This window comes from Protopterus annectens, chromosome 5.part1 (genome assembly GCF_019279795.1).
Source record: "Protopterus annectens isolate FY-2018-M chromosome 5.part1, PAN1.0, whole genome shotgun sequence".
NCBI classification, from domain to species: domain Eukaryota; kingdom Metazoa; phylum Chordata; order Ceratodontiformes; family Protopteridae; genus Protopterus; species Protopterus annectens.
The window spans coordinates 737,192,568-737,213,662 of record NC_056736.1 but is presented as its reverse complement, the minus strand read 5'-3'; the positions used below and the strand labels follow the sequence as shown (position 1 = coordinate 737,213,662).

The 21,095-nt window shown below is 36.6% G+C and overlaps 1 protein-coding gene across 1 annotated transcript in view; it reads left to right on the top strand.

The window, feature by feature from the left end:
* NBEA (neurobeachin) overlaps positions 1-21,095 on the top strand; it is a 4,581,458-nt gene that overhangs the window by 3,201,715 nt on the left and 1,358,648 nt on the right. The window contains exon 44 of the mRNA XM_044072852.1: positions 3,574-3,698. Coding sequence (XP_043928787.1) covers positions 3,574-3,698 — 125 coding nt within the window. The remainder of the gene's footprint in view (positions 1-3,573; positions 3,699-21,095) is intronic.

The following is a 21,095-nucleotide window of genomic DNA, read 5'->3' as shown; positions in this document are numbered from 1 at the left end:
ACAAGTTACTTCAGGTGGCATGTTCAAAGCTTTAAAATGCAACATTTTATTCAGAAGTGGGTCAGATCAGTGAGATGTCGATGCGATGATCTCTAGGGAATGATTTGACATGCTTCATATAATTAAATGGGCTACTGAGGATGGTTTTCTAACGTTAGTAGATGCATATACCAGTATTTAAACCATATTCCAGTGTCCCTAGATATGAAATGATGATGCCATCTTTTGCTTCCCCTGTGTTTTCACTGAGACTAAAGTTATTGAAGCTTCAGCTGGCTAAAACAAACTGGTCAGAACTACAATTTAACAAAAGCAGCAGTAAAAAACATTTTTGCAGGGGAATCCCCTCCACCCTGTTACGATTACTTATATTCTCTAATTTTGTGGTTTTAAACACTTTGAATCACTGCTGGTCCACAAATAGAAAGTACATCATCAGTGATTTGTGTGTGTGTGTGTGTGTGGGGGGGGGGTTGAAGAGTTCTAAATCGGGGAACAGAACTCAACAAGCTTAAATTCTTCCTGTTCACACATGACCAGATGAGGAGAAATCTATTTTTTATAATTTGCCACTTATTTTGTAATCACAATTTGTTGTTTTTGCTAAGTTTCATTACTCTGCATTTACTTGTATAAAAAGTAAGGTGTCTGCTGCTGTACTAGGTATGTTTTGTTGCTGTTGACTATCTTGGAGAACTTTGGCATTTTTTATTAAATAATTTAGCTACTTAATTCCCATTCATTTACTTGATTATCCATAGCACATTTTCAATGTTTATATCTGAGAAGAATAGTTGAAAGGAAGTGTTCTCAATGCAGAACCTTGTGGGGCACCACTAATGGCCTCTGAAACAGTCAAGGAACCAATTACCTCTGCTTGTGATCTGTTGTCTAACTTTTGTTTCATCCTTTGAATTGTGTAGAGGTTGACGTGTAATAGTTTTCACTTGTCAAGTTATTCCCGTTTTGTTGAATAATATTCAGTGCCTTAACAAGGTATGGGCAAGCAACAAATATTGTCAGTTCTTTATCAAGTGCTGCTGTTACAGCTTCAAAAAATGTTGCTTGATTCAAATTTGAGGATCTTTCCTTAAATCTATTCATAGCAGTAGTAGATTCCCAGCATTGTTTTTGACAAAGCTCCATTATAACTTTCCTCATGGCTTTTTATAGAATAATGGTCAGGCTGATGGATCTGTAATTATCTGGGTGTGAAGTAATGACCCCCTTTACAAATCGGTGTCACTTCAACTTGTTATAGATCAGGACATGACTATATGCTAGCATCTTATTTAACTAATCATTCACAGCTTCAGACATTCTTCTGCAAGGATGGAGTGGGTTTCTCTGCCATTTACTGTATGACAAACGACTAACTTGGCCCTGAAGGAGAAGATCCAGCTGCCATTCTTTTATCCTCATCAACAAAATCCTAAAGGAGAGATTTTACACTTTACTTGACACTAAGTTACAATTCTTGATTGTACATTTTCAGGGAAAAAGCCATCAAAAATTGTTATGACTTCATTTTCCCGTAACTGATTGTGTTTGCCTGATAGGAACTGAGCTGGTTCTAATGTAACCATTTGTTTTCATTTTGCTGTGGCTCTAAAAAAAGTGGATCTAAGTGGTCGTGCTGTTTCTTTGGCCTTTTTTAACAAGGATTTCACATGACTATATATGTGAGGTGGTGACGTGGTCCTCCGTTCACACTTTCTTCTCCCATTAAAAATGACATTACTTTTCTAATACCAGAAGAGAGTTAGATACAACATTTATCTGGTGTATTCTTGAACATTTATTTGCTGTATATGGATTCATAACTTGCCATTCTAGCAGTAGATTTTGAATTAAAAGGAAGAACTGGAGTATAGATTATATAATGCATATTGATTATATAATGCATATTGATTAACATTTCCATTCTCTAGTCATGCTTCCTTCTGCTCTGCTTCTTTGGGCTGTTTGAAGTTTTCTTCCCATGGTGCCTTATTGTGGTTGCATGAAACAAGCTTAGAATGAACCACCTGACTCTGGAAGAGTGAGACCATCTCATCTGGCATCACTACACTGGCAGTGTAATAAGGTGCACGGTGTGTTGCACATACTTTGCCATGACAGAGGAGTATTCTTTACATGTTCTCTTCTTTCAGATGCCAGAGATTCACCAAATATATACATTGTCATTGTACCACAAGAAGCAGTTAGGAGCCATGCTGCAAAAGACCAAATTCGATTTACCTCCCTGTAATTATTTTTATCTGTGAAGATACTAGAGGTGTGACATTTTAATTTGACAGGGCATCTATAATGGTCTCTGAATTAGAGAAGACCTTGTTTCAGTCTAATCCTACTTTCTTCAGCTTCATATGACCTAACAGATTATCAGGTATTCAAACATTAATTGTACTACTGGAAAGAAAGATGAATAGAAATTTAGGGTAGTAAACTTTCAATAAGTGGAGTGTGGAGAAGATGATGTTTCTTTCATACAGACCAAAACAGCAGACCTCCATGAAATATGTATTTAAGTCAGGAATGTGGTATTTTACTGCATTTTCACTACAAAATAACCACAAGTCAATATATTTGATATAGTTTTTGTGTGTTCACGCTTTGAGATTCTCATGTACTAATTTTGTTTTCTAGAGCTGTATCTATATTTCTTGTATAAAAAAGTAACACTTCATGATGGCTGGGTGTGATTTCACATTCACTAACCAAGGAGGAGCATGGATAGAATATGAACTGAATGCACACTATCTAATAAATGTTATAAATTATGAAAAAGAAGCGTTCATGAATTACTGCATATATTGTTAACCACTGCATATAAAATTTTGTGGATCAAACCAAAGGAAGGCAGTGCTGTATATCCTGACAATAGACCTTGGGCTTAATGGTTTGCAATAGCTGCAAGCTATAAAATTATCCAAGGTCTGTGTTAATGCTGGAATAATAATTTATCTAGACAATTACCACATGCTGGAACTTTTTTCCATTCCTAATTCAGTGTTATTAATAATGAATAAAAGTGCAATTTTCTCAGGTTGCTGGCGGCCATGGGGAATTATTTAGATGAATATTTCAGTACGTTATTTTAATCATGGTTCTACAAAATTCAAGTGGGCAATATTTTATAGTTCCAAGTTCAGTCTGCTAGGGGATGCTAGTCATTAAACTGCAAGCTGTTTGCATCGAGGTCCCCATTCTGTGATTTACAATCCTTGTTAAAAAACACTGTTAAAGAAAGCAAGCTGTGCCATTTATACTTGTAATTTGATGCAGCATTTGTTAATGGGCTTCCTGTGATTTATGAATTCAGCAGTGGGTAACCCATTTTCCTGCAGACACAACTAAGCCATTTGATTCCTTAATAGCATTAAATAGAATAAGCATCCACTAGGAAAAAAATACTAGTGCTGTGATTGTAGACTGCTATAATCATATGAAAATGAATGAAAACATTGGAGTAATTTGGGGGGGAAAGTGGGGCTGCACACAAGTATAATTGTAAAATAATAAAGGACTGATAATTACTAACATATGTATCTCTGTTTCATATTTTCACAGCCAGCAGCTTGATTTTTGGCGCCTAGACTACTGGGAAGATGACCTGCGTCGGCGGCGTAGGTTTGTACGAAACCCCTTTGGATCTACACACCCTGATGTCACGTTGAAGTCTGCAGTTGACTATGGTTAGTTGATTCTCCTAACACCTTCAGAGGGGTTTTCAAAGTGCAATACATTGTGACAACTCCTGAACATAAATCCCGTGATTCATTTAGTTATCAGTTCGGAAGCACACCGCCACTGTGTGACTTGCTTCAGACAGTGCTGTAATAGAAATGAGATCCTTGCCCATTAGTGAGTCTTGATTCCTTTTCCAAATTACATAGTCCTTGTGCTTGAAGGCAGTGGCAACAGTTTGCAGGGGGTACCACACAGTGTTTTTTTTTTCCTGAAACATGATACAATATTCACAGATGAAGGCAAGAAATAATGAGGTTTTGCTAATCAACAGTCATGTCATAGGTAACAGAAACAAATGATTGTTTTCCTTTCAGTTGTTTACCTTACTGAGTAATCATGTATAGATTTTAATAGCAAGTCTTTCAGCTGACCTTCCATATGTAAGAAAATATCCCCGACAATGATGTTGTTTTTGCCCCTCTTGGTGATTCTAATGAGCTAAATAATTTATGAGGTTGTCATGTGAAACGGATTTGGTTCAGTCTGATCTTGCTCTCGTTGCCTCTGGTACTGGAATTTGATTAATAATGTGCTGTTGGGTGAAACATTTTCTCCCATTATATGTATTTTTCATTGGGAATATGATATTGTCTTTATTTTGAGAACCAATGCAATTAGATGTTGACAGTAGTTTATTTAACCACTCTCAGAATAATTGCTAAATGTCAATAAGAGAATCATTGTTGCTCCCTGTTGCACACAAATTATAACAGTGAATGCTTTTATCACTCATTTTTCAGCAAAAGTTATATAAATACTGAAGTTTTACTCTGAGTGTCACAACTCTGTCTGATAGACAAACAGTGTTTTTTGTATTGTAATTTCTGTTAAAATTACATCTGTTTTGTTATGCAAAGCACATTCTTCTTTGACAGTTGTGCTGCAGGAAACCTTCATGTTATAGAGACCTTACATTGTCTTGAATGTCAACTGTCATTTAAGATACATGTGCATAACTGTTGGAGCAGTGGGAATGTTTAGCTGGAGCCCGGGTTTCCATACTCCTCTGTGGATACGATCAAAGGCATCAACTTAAATAGGTCTGATCAGGCATTGCAGAAAAAGGGCAGGCAGATCGAGCAGAGCAAAAACACAGAGCAGTGATGACAAAATTAATCAGTCAATGCTTTGGCAGTAAATAATAAGATATGCTGAGAACTGCAGATGAGAGGATTTCAAAGTTCCTTGGAGATATGTCTGTTTAACACCTGATTTGTTTAAGCTTGTGCAAGTATCCAGATATGACCTTGATGGGTAAAAGACACTCCTTCAGTGAAGGCAACAGTAACTGAGGGCAAACTGTGGCGGCAGGGATGTTGAGGTAAACCCTTTTTTTGCATAATAAGAATTAGCAGTCAGAAATTTGCAGTTTGGGGCCTCTTCCCACATTTTTTAGTGTCTTGAGTCACTTGTATAAAAGTATGGAAAGATTTTTTGAAAATCCTGTTGGTTAATGTGAGTGGAATAGTGTATATAATTGCTATCAGTGGTTAGAATACATTTTTGAAATGAAGCATAATTTTGAGAGTTATTAGGCAAAAGGTTCTAGTCTCTGGAGCTCAAAAAGTTGAATTACCTTTTTGTTATTGCTTGACACAGTGTGCAGGAATGCTCATTTCACCCTCCACCCACCCACTCACTTGTTGTAGTATAACAGCTGCTTTGAAATAAATCAGTAAGTGTAAAACTGAGCAGTTGAGAAACATTATACTGTGCTCAAGTGCTTATTTAGGTGTCGTGATTAGTAGAGACTTAAGTACGTAGTGTTTACATTAAAGAACTGATGAAAGGCAGGGTGACAAAGACTATGCCTGACAGATATGTTACACTAGTTCTGAAACTGTAAAACAAGTGAAGTTCTCAAATGTGAAGGCAAATTCAAAACACTATAAGTATTTGGAAGGGAAGGAGAGAGAAACTTATTTCATTTTGGATTTGCATATGTCCATAAATGCCTTTTTGCACACCTTTGCACCTGTTGCTGCCAGCATGAGCAGGGATTAGAAAAAGAGTAACTTTTAAAACAAAAAAGTAGAATAAAGGTTGCCAAAGAGTATGAATAAAAAGCAAGGAGTATTTATGAACAAAAAAAACAGTGAAGACATTAGTAAACATGCACAACTTCTAAATGGAGTAACAGTGCCAAAGCTAAAATGAGGATCACGGGGCTGTCTATTTTGTACTGAGAATAAAAGTGTTCAGAAAAAAATGTAAAAAGGAAATAAGCTCCAAAATTCAAAATGTCTTCAGTACTACACTAAAAGTACCAATATACAGCATGATTATGAAATGTATAATTGTATATGGGTACACATACTGCCCACCCATCTATGATCTTGTGTAAAAAAAAAAAAAAAAAAAAAAAAAAAGGCGTATTCCTATGTGTGCGCTAGCAGCTACTCTGAGGATGTCACTTAGTGCTGCTGGCTGAGGATGTCAAAGGTCCGAATGGACCAGTGATATGCACTATTTATCATTGCAAATAAATAAATAAACATATAAGAACTAGAAAAAAATAATTAAAAAAGATTATGGAAAGTGTGGAAACATTTACTTAGTATTAAAATGTGCAGCAGTAAGCATGTCTTTCTGGGTAGTAGTGACGGCTACCTGCCTGTAGTGAGGCTCGTTTGCTGATGTTTTGCCAGGCCAGGAATAAACCTGACCATGGTCATAGCTTACTGGTACATTTTGCATAAAACAGGTTCAGAAACCTGTACTGGGTAACCAAAATATCTTGCCTCAGTCCCTTCTGATAATTTATTCTGTTAAGTCTCAGTGTAATCTGTTCCTACACAGTCTGCTCCATACTTTTTTGTCTGCTTCACCCATTCTGCTTCCGTACTGCTATCATCCTCTTTCTTCTTGTTTATCTATTTCTTTCTGCAAACTACTGCAACCATACTTTTTGACTTCTCTTACTCCATTTTCTTTCCATTTTCTCGACAATATCTACATTTTATCTTAACTGTTGATACTTTTAAGTCTGTTATCCTAGGAAAATTTTGTAAATATTTTATTGATATTGTAAAGTGTATACACTGGAGCTTCTGTCCTGAGACTGTACTGGAAAGGGGTTTCAAGCTCAGTCAGACTTCCCCTGTCAACAAATGCCAGTACATAAACAAAAACGATTTCTGTCTTTTCTTATTTTATTATTTGTAATGTGCACAGGCTGTGTGTGCTGTTGGCCAAACATGCTGCAGATGTTTTTCACTGACTTCCTGTTCTGTTCCTTGCTCATTGCAGCAGCTGTCGCTGTATAGCTTTATCATAGCATTTATTACTCGTTCGGTTTTATTAATGAGGTGCTCGTCAGTTTTTTGATAGAGTTTGACTGTTAGTCATATTAATCTTTTGCAAAAATATTCTCTCCATGGACAAACATTTAATTCAGTCAGCTGCATTTGTATTTTATAGGTATCTTAAATATGCAGACAAATATGAGAAAATTTAACTTGTAGTTTTAAAATAACCTATTGTAATTACACACACTCCACTAAAACCATTCATACCAATCCCACGTGTACTTTCTCTTTACTCTCCCTACTCTTATTTTATTATTTCTCTCCTGCTCTACACAATTCTTCACTACCTCATACCTTAATGACCCCCCTCTGCACAACAACCATAGACCTTCTAGCTCTCTCTCACTGTCTGTTGCTCCACTCATTTTATTCAGTTGTTCTTACCTGGTGCGCTCTGTTGTAACCCCATTTAGTTTCACTCTTTATCCACTTACACTCCCCACCATTCTTTTCGAACCTCACTACATCTACTTTCACTCTGCCATCTCCTGTACCACCATAGCATCCCACAACTCCCCACCCTTTTCTACCCACCCTGCCATCTCCTGTACCACTATAGCATCCCACAACTCCCGACCCTTTTCTACCAACCCACATTTCTCTAACCCACTTAAATATTGCATATTTACTTATTTTAGCTATGCAACATTTATTTATTTATTTTATTTTACATTTGTTTAACGGGAGAGTCCGACTGGGCATAAAACCCTTTTTCAGTGGAGGCCCGGGGAGAAAAGTTCCATTGTTAGTAAACTATTTTGTTAGAAGGAAAATTGTATAACACAAAAAAAAAATAAACAGTAACAGACATTCATAATGGTAAAAAGACTAGAACAGAATAAATTGGTCAAGTGGGAGACGAGACCAATATTCTTGTATAACAATGCTTCTAGAAGACAGTTCTTACAGTAGTTGCAGGTAGTAACATTGTATACAATGAGAGTGCTATTACGATACTTAGTCTTATATACAGGTAGCAAAGCCGCGGTGGTGCAGCGGTAGCATTGTTGCCTCACGGCAAGAGGTTCTCCTGTTAGATTCTCGGCTAGAGCGCCTTCTGTGTGGAGTCTGCATGTCCTCCCCGTGATCGAGTGGCGTTCGAAAGACATGTGTGAATGGGCATGCCTTCGTTGAAGGTTGGGCGTTGGGCTGGCACCTCGGCACTGTAAAAATCTACTGCCAATCATTAGCGGACCGGAGTTCCGCTGTGGCGACACCTAACCGGGAAAAGGCGAAAGAAGTAGAGCAGCCTTATATACCGGTAGCATAGCAAACTGAAGACTTAAAATCTGATAAGATATTAACAGTGAGAAGGAAAAAAAAGCATAAGGTAGTCATATGATTTAAATTCAATGCTCATTACATATGCAATTAAAATTTTAAAATCAGCTAGTTCCATGGTTAGGGCTACCCATGCCCCCAGTATATGTACAAGTCCAGGAATTGGTGAGGTGGGCTTTAATGTGATGCTTGAAAATTCTTAAGCTAGTTATAGTTCTAATTTCAAGTGGTAAGGCATTCCACAGTTTAGCGATGTAGTAGGAGTATAGAGAGTCACCTGAGCTATTTTTACTCCTGGTTACTTCAATTAGAGGTTTATTAGTGGATCCTAGTGGACGGGTACTTATATGGGGATTGAGGAGGCCTTGTAGAGCTGGTGTTTATAGTACATTTGGTGGGCAGTAGAGAGTTGTGTGAGAATGAGTTGGTGGGGTAGTTCTAACCAAGATAGTTATCTTAGGGCCTTACAGTGATGGGGTCTAGGAGGACAGCTAGTGGCAAATTTAGCTATCTTATTATATCAGGCATCGGGATTGCTTAGGTCTGATTTGGAGAGGTTGGTAAGGATGGGTGAGGCGTATAGTAAAGTTGACAGAAGAGTTCTGGCTGTGGTTATTATGGAGTTTGTGGTTAGGTAGTTTTCGCATCTGTATAAGGTACCTGTTTTCTTGTGTACTTTTTTTACAGTCTGGGCAATGTGTAAGTTGAACTTCAGATTTTGAACAATAACAACACCGAGAAGTTTGGTGGATGGTACTGGTTCGATCAAAGTCTTATTACAGGATGTGATGTTGAAGTAAGTGGATTGGGTTTTGAATTTAGTGGAGCGGAAGAGCATGAGTTTAGTTTTATTTGGGTTCAAGATTAATTGGGCATCTGCCAACCATGATTCAATAGCACTGAAGGATGTTTGGGTTAAGTTCTGTAGTTCAGGTAGTGGAGTAGCTTAGGTTCAGTTTGGACAAGGCAATCCGCAGTTTGTTATAAGACACTGTATCGAAGGCTTTTAATAAGTCTAAAAAGATTGCTGATACTAGCTCACCTTTATTTCTAAGATGACTGATGGTGTTAGTGAAGCTAATAAGGGCTGTGGTAGTACTATGGTAGGGGTGAACGTTGTGCTGAGTATTTGTAAGTAATTTATTGTCTAGGAGATGGTTAAGTATTTGGGTGTGAACACACCTTTCAAGGATTTTTGATAGAGGGGATAGGATTTCTATGGGCCGATAGTTAAAGAAGTCGGTGGGGGACCTCCTTTGTGTAGGGGTATGATGTGAGCAATTTTCCTGAGAGTGGGGATGGGTTGCTTGGATATGGAACGGTTAATTAGTAGGGAAACTGGATAGGAGTTTTACTTATGTATACGATTCTAATCTTATTCACTGTCCTTCCTAATGCTTTCTTTATCTTCTTAACCTTTCCCTAATAAATTACATGGGCTATACCCAAATGTTCACCAGCTGTTATTTAATGAATCGACCAGTCTACACAATATTGCATACATTCATCTCTACAAACATTCTTACAGAAGAACTAATTTTTTTGCATTTCAAATTCCACACAGTAATTAACATAAAACCAAACAACTGATCTGTTCATTCCAGTGTTTTTAGGATGTGCTTTAGAGGTTAATGACCGTAATGTTGTCATACTGTGTGGAAGCGTTTATATTGTTTCAGTTGTATCATTTTTGCCGATACTGTACTACATGAATAAGGGGGTTCTAGTAGGCAGCCTGCTAGTTTCGGATGGATACTATCTGATAAGTTGTGATATTTTTATAGATATTGAAAGTGGAATTAATCTTCCATAAGCAAACATAAAGGATGTGGGTATAGGGTTACCACCTGTCCCACTTTGCGAGGGACAGTCCCTCTTTGGGCAGTTGTGTCCTGCAAAAAAATTGTAAAAATGGCAAATGTCCTGAGATTTTAGGACAAAATTATTTCCTATATTTTATGTATTAGTTGCATAAAACAGTTATTCTGTATATGCAACACCTAAATGTTATAAGAAACAGAATAAGCAACTAAAATGCTGCAAGAATAAACTTTTATTTAAGTAAAAAAGTGAAATTCTTTCCTTTGTACTGACCATGGGTATGTTGCTCCCTGCAAAATCTGACGTTTGCACCAAAAATGTCCCACTTTGGGCATTTGAAAAGGTGGCAACCCTATGTGGGTATTACTAATGTAAAAGGCAGGTGGGTATAAGTCCCATAAGTTAATTATCCGTCTTGTACTGTTTGTGGTGCATGTGACCATTGAGATAATGCTTGTGAGCAGGAGTGTTGTTAATAAAGGTACTTGGTAAGCTGTCAGAATTGTTTTCAAGTGATTTGCGTTACTCTGTGGCAGAGTTTCAAGATTAAGCCCATCATGATCAACCTACAAGACTCACTTAGTTACTTCTAAACTTAAACAGTGCTCTGACAAAGTTAGCAGATTTGCTTGCAACAAACCTTACCGAATCCACCACTATTTGGCAGTAAAAGCACTTAACTAGCTCAAGCTTCCTCATCAACTGTCTTATACTCGGCACGTCTTAACCCATAAAATCAGCCATACTCCACCCACCTGCCCAGCAATTAGACACACCACTCTAATACTATCTGTCAAAGTAACCACTTTGGTCAAGTAATAAATAACTGCTCACACCTACAAACCTCAGAGGACTACTGGGGTCAGCCCCAATTGCAATAGTGCAGCTAGAACTTGGAATAAAATCCCTGTATCAGTCAGGTCTGTTACACACCTTCATTTTTTACAAACCATTACTAAAAGACTTCCTCTCTGCCTCCTGGCTTTGTCCCTGCTTCTCATCTGGGACATAGCTCTCTAACACCCTTCATCACCTTTCTTATCCCTCCATTTAACGCACTAAATCACTTAACCTGCTTATCCCCTTCTAATACCTCACTTTATTGTACTTCTTAAACTACTATACCTACTTCTAATTAGCACAACCAAACTACTGTTCTGCTACTTCTCTATTAACACACAGACTTGCTTATCTCCTCGAATATTTTACTATATTGTATTTCTTAAATTACTCGTACCGATCTTACACACCACTGTTTCAGCTGTAAAGTCTCAGTACAAGGCTTGTAAATTTAATGTTTGTGAATATCTGTGCAAATTTGATTATACTATTATATATTCACTGAAACTGCATTCTAAATTTGTTATTGTAAATGCTGATTGCATTAAATATAATACTTTGGAGGTTTTCTTCAAAGGCCTCCTGTGAAAAGGGGTCATCTGTGCCCAGTTGGACTTTCCCAGTAAACAAATGTCCATAAATAAATTAACAATGTCTGTTTGTGATAGATCCAGTATATTTAATGATGCACTCTTATTGGGGTATATTGTGACAGTAACTAGCTTTAGGGAATGGGATCAGGGTGTATGTCTGTGTTGTACAGTAAACATTTAGGGAAGTTTGGAGGCTGTGCATCAATATAGGTATTATTTGGAAAGATGATCATGAAAGTAGTGAGGTTTTTTTTTTTTTTTGAGAGAGGGATTACTTGGAGAGGATTTAGCAGTCATTGGGGTGGAGAAGCAGGCCTCATTTATTGCACTAGTGGGAGTCAGTCAGTCTGCACACGCTCAGATAGTATTTGCAACAGTCTGATAAGAATGGTTGTTTAATGTCAGTTAAAGAAGATTCAAAAAGGTAATGTTCCAAGTCAGAAACTTCTGGCTGTGAAATAGAATGGCACACTAAATAAAACAATGTGACAAAAAAAAAATGCAACATCATTAAACTCTCTTTATGAGCAAGGAAATGTCTGACATGGGGTACTGTCTGAAGTATAGTACTAAAGCTATTCAGATGCAAATAAGTAATCCAAGGAGTCCATGAGAAGGGCAGCGTTAAATGCAGACTAAGTAGATTTAACACCAGCGATCGGGCATTTCAGTGGAGTGATCCCGTCATTGTTTTGGAAGGATTCTTCTGATCCCTTTGGTCAGGGAACAGACAAATCTGTGACATGCAGGGGTTTATGGAGTCACACAAATTATTGGCTGGAATTGCCTGTACATTCCATTGGTGTGGGTGTGGTACATGTCCCGTAGCTGTCAGATAGGGTAAACGTTCTGCTCATGTACATTTGTCTGTGCTTGTCATAGTCTACAGTTTAAAGACTGTTACAAATGCAGCAGTATTAAAGTAATTTGGATTGCTACAAGAGGGTAGTGACTGCAATCCTACCTATGCAGCAAATTAAATAAAGGATGAGAACTAGGAAAACCATGTAGTAAAGTGTAAACAAATATGAAATTTCAGTTTCCATGTCTGTCTGGTAGTACGAAACCAAAGCCCTCATGTAGTGTATGCATGTTCATTTACTCACGAAAAAAGAATCATGATCTTGAGGTTTTAACTTTACATTAGTCAGTACAGGAAGTACTGCAAATCTAGCCCCCGAATCATAGAATAAAATGACGAATAAACTTAACACTGTAAAAGTTTTGCAGTATGCAGGAAAAAGCTAAAAACTAATTTATCAAAGCAAACAAAGCATGATTGCCTACAGGCTAACAAATGCAGTAGTGTAACCAAGGGTTCTGATGCTCAAGTCAGTCACATATCATCAAAACAGTGGCAAGAAGACATTTTAAGGCTTTCGCAGAAACCACCAAATGAAGGCCAGTAATCACAGCAGAAACCAAGTTCTGTTTATTATAAAATCACAATATAAAAATCTCTCAAGCGCCTTGGCTTAACAGCCTTTCAAGAGTACATGCCTCTATTTAAAAATACTCAGCTTTTATAACAAAATGAATTATACAGCAATTCACTTAAACAACAACTATATAATTATCCAATTCCATTAAACTAAAAATCTCCAATTGCATTCACAGTTCACTCCCTTAGGAACCAGGGTATTGTACTTAAAGTAAAAATTGACTCTTTATAAAGCAGTTTGTTCTTCAAGTTAATATTTTCATACTGTCCACTAAAAATCTACTAAAAACTTTTTCTAAAACAGAGACTTGCAGCCCCATCCACTTTACCATTGTGATACATTTTAACATGCATTGCTACTGGACTTTCTGTTTTACATTTCTTTATATCCCTGACCTGCTCTAAGAAACATGTTCTAAATGCTCTTTTGCTTTCACCTATTTAAAACTTTCCACAGGGACACTTCAGTGCATAAACAGCTCCCTGTGTTTCACAGCTAAATCTATTCTATGCCACATACGTTTTACAGTTAATTTTACAAAACTTGTAACTATATACATACAACTTCATTTACTACAGGGAACAGTTCATGTGTCCCTAACATTCCTGGCTACTTTTTCTACTGGTGAAACACATTTTTCATGCATTAACATATCCCTAATACGTCTTCTCCTCTTATATGTAACACTTAATTTTTAATTGAACACATGAGCAAAGTCCCTTTGTTGAATCAGGAAGCCCCAATAAAAAATTCACCAACTCTACTAATTCTGCACTAAAAAGACTAAAAGTGGTTACAAAAACCATTTGTTCTCGATTTGTCCTTTCTTGCGCAGAATGACCTCCTAACAAAAACTCTACTCTAGTGCACCTCATTTCCTTTTAAGTTCAACACCCTGAAGTAAATGTTCCCTCTCATACCCTCTCCTCCTAACTCTTATCATCACTGCACAAATGACGAATCCTAAGAAATTCTCTGTGGGGTAAAGCTTTTAATATTATTGGGGGAAGGTAGCTATGCCTATGTAAATATCGGTTTCCATATTCAAACTTTCTATAAATTCTTGCTTGTACTATATCCCTGTTGCTCCCATCTACAGTAATGTCCAAAAAGGGTCCCTTCCTCCCTATTTTTAATCCATCAAACTTTAATCCAAACCTATTTGTATTTAAAGTCTGTATAAACTGGGTGACAGATTCTTGGCCTCCCCATACAAATAAATATTAAGTCATCAATATAGCTATAATAACTTAATACATATTTCTTAAAAAAATCATTAGTGTATATACATTCCTCCTCTAACAAGCCCATACATAGGTTAGCATACATGGGTGCAAAAAGGGCCCCATGGTTGTTCCCTGTACTTGTTTATATAATTTTCCATTAAATAAAAATATATATATATTCATTAAACAAAAGTAAACTAGCTATATAATGTATTGTGATACTGGACTCTCCTAAATAATAATGTAATGCTTCCACTCCATATTTATGCTTAATATTAGTATACAGACTCACAATATCTGTTGTGATAAAATAAATTTCTTTGCTCCCATTGTATATTAGCTATTCTACCTAAAAAGTAAAACACATCCTGAATATATGATGGCAGTTTTACTACTCTCGATATCAGATATTTGTGCAAAAACTGTCCTAATCTGTGTGTAAAATAACTGCAAGCTGCTACTATGGGATGGCCAGGAGGGTCAGCCATACTTTTATGAATTTTTGGAAGACAGTAAAAATAAGATATTGTACAATCATCACAATTAAAGTTTTTTTCCACATAATTCCTTGAAAAGTAGCCCAATCTGTAACCTTTAACAAATCTCTAAAATTTGTTGTTGCATTACTATATTCGCAAACATCCACATTTTTTATACCTCATTATTTAAATGCTTGTAGCACATTCTTAAATATTGTGTGAAATGCATAACCACTAATTTATTACCTTTGTCAGCTGGTTTGAAAACTAAGCCCCCTGCTTACTCAAATTCTGTAATGCACTCCATTCACTCTTACTTAAATTATATTGCACATCATATTTTCGCTTTTGAAAATCATAAAAATGTTTTTCCACATTATAATTCAACATTGCAGAGAATTGTTGAATGCCTTCGTGAGCAAATGGAGGCATAAACTTACTTTTATGTATTTTGTATTTAACTGACAATATACATTTGCTTCACAATTACAGTTGCAGGAATAAAAACTAGCATTGCTGCTATTCATTTCATCAAAAGAATCATTTTCAACATTTAAACCTTTTTCCTTGTCATGCATTTAACTAAAAAAATACGTTTAAGTGCAATTTTCTAACTAGTCTAAAAATGTCACATTTTAGAATATGCAATCTTAGAACAACTGTGGGTACAAACATTAAACCACAGTTTAATACTGACAATTCTGCATCTGAAAAACTGTACCCAGACGAATTACTCACGTAATTTGAAACAGTCATACCTTTGTCATTAACAGTTTGAACAGATGCATTAAAACCATTTACTTGTTTTGGAATTCTGATAAAAGTGTCCTTTAAAAGTCCCTGTGGTTGATTCATTATTCCCTCTATATCGTTTACGATTAAACTCTTCTTGTTTTCCGTTCCAAATTTTTTTGTAAATCATTTGGATTTTGCATTGGTGGTAGGGAAGAAAAATTGACTTTCCTCATCATTCTGCCACTCTGTGGAGGTCGCCATACTTATCTGCAGACACAAACAACGTACCATGTTGAAATGTCTTCCCTTCCTGTTGCTTACATCTCACGTGATTATGCCATCTTGATCGGTTCATCTTCCATGTAATCGCCCTATTATTTTCGTAGTCATGTATATCCTGTTTTAACTTAGTTTTCTTCCTGTTAGCTCTTTTTCAAAATGACAAAAGTTTTTCAGTAATGTTAGTTAAAAAAAATTGTTCCAGTCCAGAATTGTTAATTTTATACATTATAGAGGAACAAGTAGTTTTAATCTCCTCTTTAATTCCACATCGTTTAAGCATATCTCTTTCTAGCAGGATATTAATCTACTATACATAACATTTATGGGCAGCAGCAACCCATCATGCCTGAAAGTTTTTTGTCAGCATCATCAGTCACATCAAAATGAGTGGAGGGGCTCCTAATAATTCTCAGTCCCCTAGGGGAAATGTCAGGTTCCAGGTACCTCTGTAAGATTGTATAGTAAAATGCACAGATGTTTCTTTAAACAATAATCGTTCAAGCTGCTCAAACAGTACCTAGGTATCTGAAGCTAACACAGTGGTAGATTGTTGTCCTACTCTTATAACAGGATTTGCATTCGCCTGCCCCTTTCTTCATCTAATCTCTCCTGTAAGTTAGGTAACACATTACCAGTCTCTACATCCACCATCTCCTGGGGTGTTCTTTGTTCTCCAGACTGGATAATAAAATTCTCCATATATTGGACTCATGAAAAATCCTGGGTAACTGCAGACATGGATCACTGGCCATAAAGATTCTAAGGCTTTCTGTTGGATATGTTATAGCAATATTAATTTGTAAATATGTATATAACAGGTTAGGCACTACATTAGTGTCATGAAAATATAATTTCTAGATTTTTTAATTAGGTATATGTAGTGTGCTATACAAAAAAATGGTTATACGCTATGGGTATTGGATACTATACATTGTGTAGCTGTGTCACTTCTGGTTGCTTTTGTTTTTAATAGTAATAGACATTACATATTTTTTGATTATGTGACTTCTGGTTGTTATTGTTTTTATTAGTCAGTTGAACTGTTGATTGGAAGACACTGTCACAATGTTCTCCGATTTATGTACACATCAATTTTCAACAGCAGTCATACTAATTGACTAGTTACGTATACCTAACATTATTATTGTTGAAAAGTATTTGTAACCAATGTGCTGTCCAGTATAATTAATTTATGGATATTCTACTGCTATGTACTGATATTTATTTATTTATTTATTTATTTATTTATTTATTTATTTATTTTACATTTGTTTGCCGGGATAGTCCAACTGGATATATGTCCATTTTTAGTGGAGGCCCGGGGAGAAAAGCTCCAACAGGATAACATCAGTTTCTTCAAGAATATACACACAGATTATTTACATTGAAAAAGTTATACAGTAGTAAAATATATAGTATTGTAGCATTTGTTTACAAAAAACTCACAGTTACAATAACAGTTACAATCAGCACAGTATGCTTGTAGAGAAAGGCCAGAAAGTGTTAGAAAACAAGTTGGTTAGTTAGAGTGAATAATGATACAGCTTAGTCAGGGAAGGAGCATGGACAAAGCCAGGTGAGTGTAAGATGCTGTGTGATGCTTTTTTTGAAAAGGTTTAAGGAGGATTGCAGGGTGATGTGATTTGGTAGAGATTTCCAAGTCTTGGCAACAGAGTTGGCAAACAGAGAATCCCCTGCAGAATTGTTGGCTTTGTAAGTATGGACCATTATTTTGTCGGCCGATCTTAGTGATCCCAGGTTGTTGTATGGTTTTATTATATTAGAGAGTGAGGGGGTATTTTCAGGATGGTAAAGAACTTTGTGGGCAACTAAGAGTTGATTTAGTGTAATTAAGTTGGGGAGTTCAAGCCAACATAGTTGTTTCAGGTTCTGGCAGTGATGTGTTCTGTAGGTGGAGTTAGTTGCGAATCTGGCAATATGGTTATAACTGTGTGAGAGCTTATTCAGTTCTGATTTATTTAGGTTTGAGAGAATGGGGGAGGCATAAGTAAGAGTAGAGAGTAGTTGTGACCTGGCAATTGCTATTCTAGCCTGTGGGGTTAAGAATGCTTTGTTTCTGTACATTGATCCGAGTTTTTTATTGATGGTCTGAATGGTTTTGTTGACCTGTAGGTTGAATTTGAGCTTATTATTTATAATGACTCCTAGAAGTTTAGTATGGGTATCTAGGGAGATGGTGGTACCATTGTTGGAAGTAATAGTGAATGAGAAAGGGGTGGCTCTATTAGTGGGAGTAAAGAGTAGGAGTTTGGTTTTGTTGGGGTTCAGTAACAAACATTGGTTAGTGAGCCAGTTTTCAATAGTGCTTAATGTATTTTGTGTTGTGTTTTGTAGGTCTGCTGGAGAGGTAGCTGAGCAGATGAGAGTGGAATCATCTGCATATTGGATGCAGGTAGCCTTAGGAATAGCTGTGTGGAGGTTATCGATGAAGATAGAAAAGAGTAGTGGTCCCAGTATAGAGCCCTGAGGGACACCAAGGGTGAGTGGTAGTTGGTTGGATAACTTGTTCTGCCATACAACTGCCTGTTGTCTGCCAGTTAGGTATGATTGGAACCACTGGATTGTGTGCCTATTGAGGGACATAGACTTAAGTGAGAGAATGAGGAGTTCATGGTTGACCATGTCAAAGGCTTTTGACAGGTCAAGAAAGAGGGCAGAGGATATTTTGTTATCATTCCTATTTTGGTTTATGGCGTTTGTAAAGTCAAGGAGGGCAGATGTGGTACTGTGATGTGGCCTGAAACCATGTTGGGAGTTAGATAGTAAGTTGTTATGTATTAGGTATTGCATTAGTTGCTTATGAACACATTTTTCCATTATTTTGGCTAATGGGGAAAGAATGGCAATTGGTCTATAGTTGGATAATTCTGTGGAATTTCCACCTTTATGAAGTGGGATGACATGGGATATCCTCCATAGGTAGGGGATAGTACCTTCGGTCAATGTTCTATTGATTAGTATAGCTATAGGGTAAGCAATGGCTTCAGCAGCTATTTGTAAGTACTCCGCAGGGAGGAGGTCAGCAGAGAGGGTGGTAGGTTTTAGTCTTGTTAACAATGTCTTAATATAGGTAGTGGAGATTGGCTGGAAACTAAATTGGGGATGGTTACTAGTGATATCTCTGCTACTTTCTTGTAATGGTGCAAGTCAACTATTGTTATGTACTGTGAAGCTATGCACCTACTGTAATTCATTGTGTTTTTGCCATTTGACCCAGGTCATAACTGAAAATAGTCTTTGAACCTGTACCCTGTTAACAAATACAAAGTAAATCTAAAAATAAGTACTAGCTTAGCTAGCATGTGCTAAAGGGGGCAACTTCCCAGGGTGCACTGGCATGCTTTTGCTAAGTAGACAAACAATATCTTGGATGACTCTTCCCATAGTGTAAGAATCTGTCATAGAAACACATTTTTTGTGGTGCTTCACTGATTGTTGACCCTCACTTACCTCCTCGTGATCTATTTGCCTGTTCATTCCACACTAGGTGAGAGCCAGTTACAGAGGCTATCATGCTGAAAAAGGGCCACTGGCCCAATCGGACATCCCCGGTAAACAAATGTAAAATAAAAAGTAAATAAATCATACTGGCAGTTTAAAGATATGCAGTGCAATGGGTACAGTTTCTAGTTGTAGACACCCTGAGTAGAGAAAATATCTCTGTTTAATATTATGAAATGTGTGACAATGGAGTCTAAAATGCTCATTGACTTACAAGTATTAGTTGGGAACCAGTAAAATTAATGATGATAAAGGCGGATATTTAAAAGGATTTGGCCAACTATGAAAAGGATAATATTCTGTGTAAATGGGATAATAAGTATAACGGTGCAGACATACTGGACAGTTCACACCCACTTCATAGTAGTACCGCTATAAACAACACAGATGGTGCTTCTGATAATGGTACACCACTGTTCATCATTCACATTGCCTCAGTGGCATATGGGTTCCGTGTCTGCACAAACCCACTCTGGCAGCTTTCCAGATTCCCTCCTCTGACTTTGTGATAAAGGATCAGCTAAGCCCCTCCCAGCAGTTGTTCAGTCTTTCAGTCAGCTGTAAGAATCCCACAGTCTAAACTCCTCAGCAGCCTATGTTGCTGGATTGCAGCTTCTAAGCTTAAATAATGTCCCTTTGGGAACTTCCTTCTACTTTATTATTATATACCTTTTATTTTTTTCTGTTTAAAAAAAAATATATATATATATATATATATATATACACACATATATATATATATATATATGTATGTATGTAGGTTTACTATAAAAATGACATTCAAAAAAACAAATGGCTTTAACACTGAAAGACAACATTGAATTCCTGCATATAAATTAGGTGGCGGTGTTGAATCTGATTAACAAATTCAGCAGATTCGCCATTTTCACCAAACATTGAATGTGATGTACATATACCTGAGTAGGTAAGTGTAATTGCTACTGTGAAATTCACGTTTTTGCAGGGGGGCAAGTCCCACTGCCTCCACACCCCTTGCAAACTATGTATTCCAACTCTGAGATTGCACTACAGTGAGGAAAAGGATACATTTCCTAATCAGCACTGTACCGCAGTATCTATTCGTAACATCGAGCACATATCAGCGAATGCACAGTGGCATTTGCTGAAAAGGACTCTTGCTCAATTAATGTTCATAAACACGGGAATCTGCCAACTGTATATATATATATATATATATATATATATATATATATATATATATATATATTTGTGTGTGTTGACTTTTTATTTTAATATACATGCTAACTAGTGCTGTTAGTTCTTCTGGGAATTTTAACTTACTACTGTGTGCTGTTTGTGTGGTTGATACTACGTTTAATCAGTTATGGGGCTTTTCTAACTGTTCTATGACTGTTACTGGCAAATTGAAGTTCTGTGGTGTCAGTTGAACACTAGGGACGGCGTCATGCAAGTAGAGCCATGATTTAATTATCTGCTTCATTTTAAAGTTCTGACAGGAAAGTATTGCATTTTTTTACATTTTCTTGCATTTATGTAACTTAACACTGCTATAGCAGTTTTTATCATTAAATTTTGATTTTACTACAAATTACCTTATTTGCATTTTCTATTTATGTTTAAAGGCATATGTTTTATTTTTGGCAGTACTTAGACAAGTGAATTTTACTTGGTACTTTGACTGTGTGTGCTGCTATTTGCTACGCAGCATAGGTTGTAGAACAAGGTTTAGCACATTGCAAAATGTGTCTACTATATCTTATACAGTTAAACCCTATTTGCTGTGAGGACATAGTTAGTTTTCTATTATTGCTGCCCTTAATTGCCACTTAAT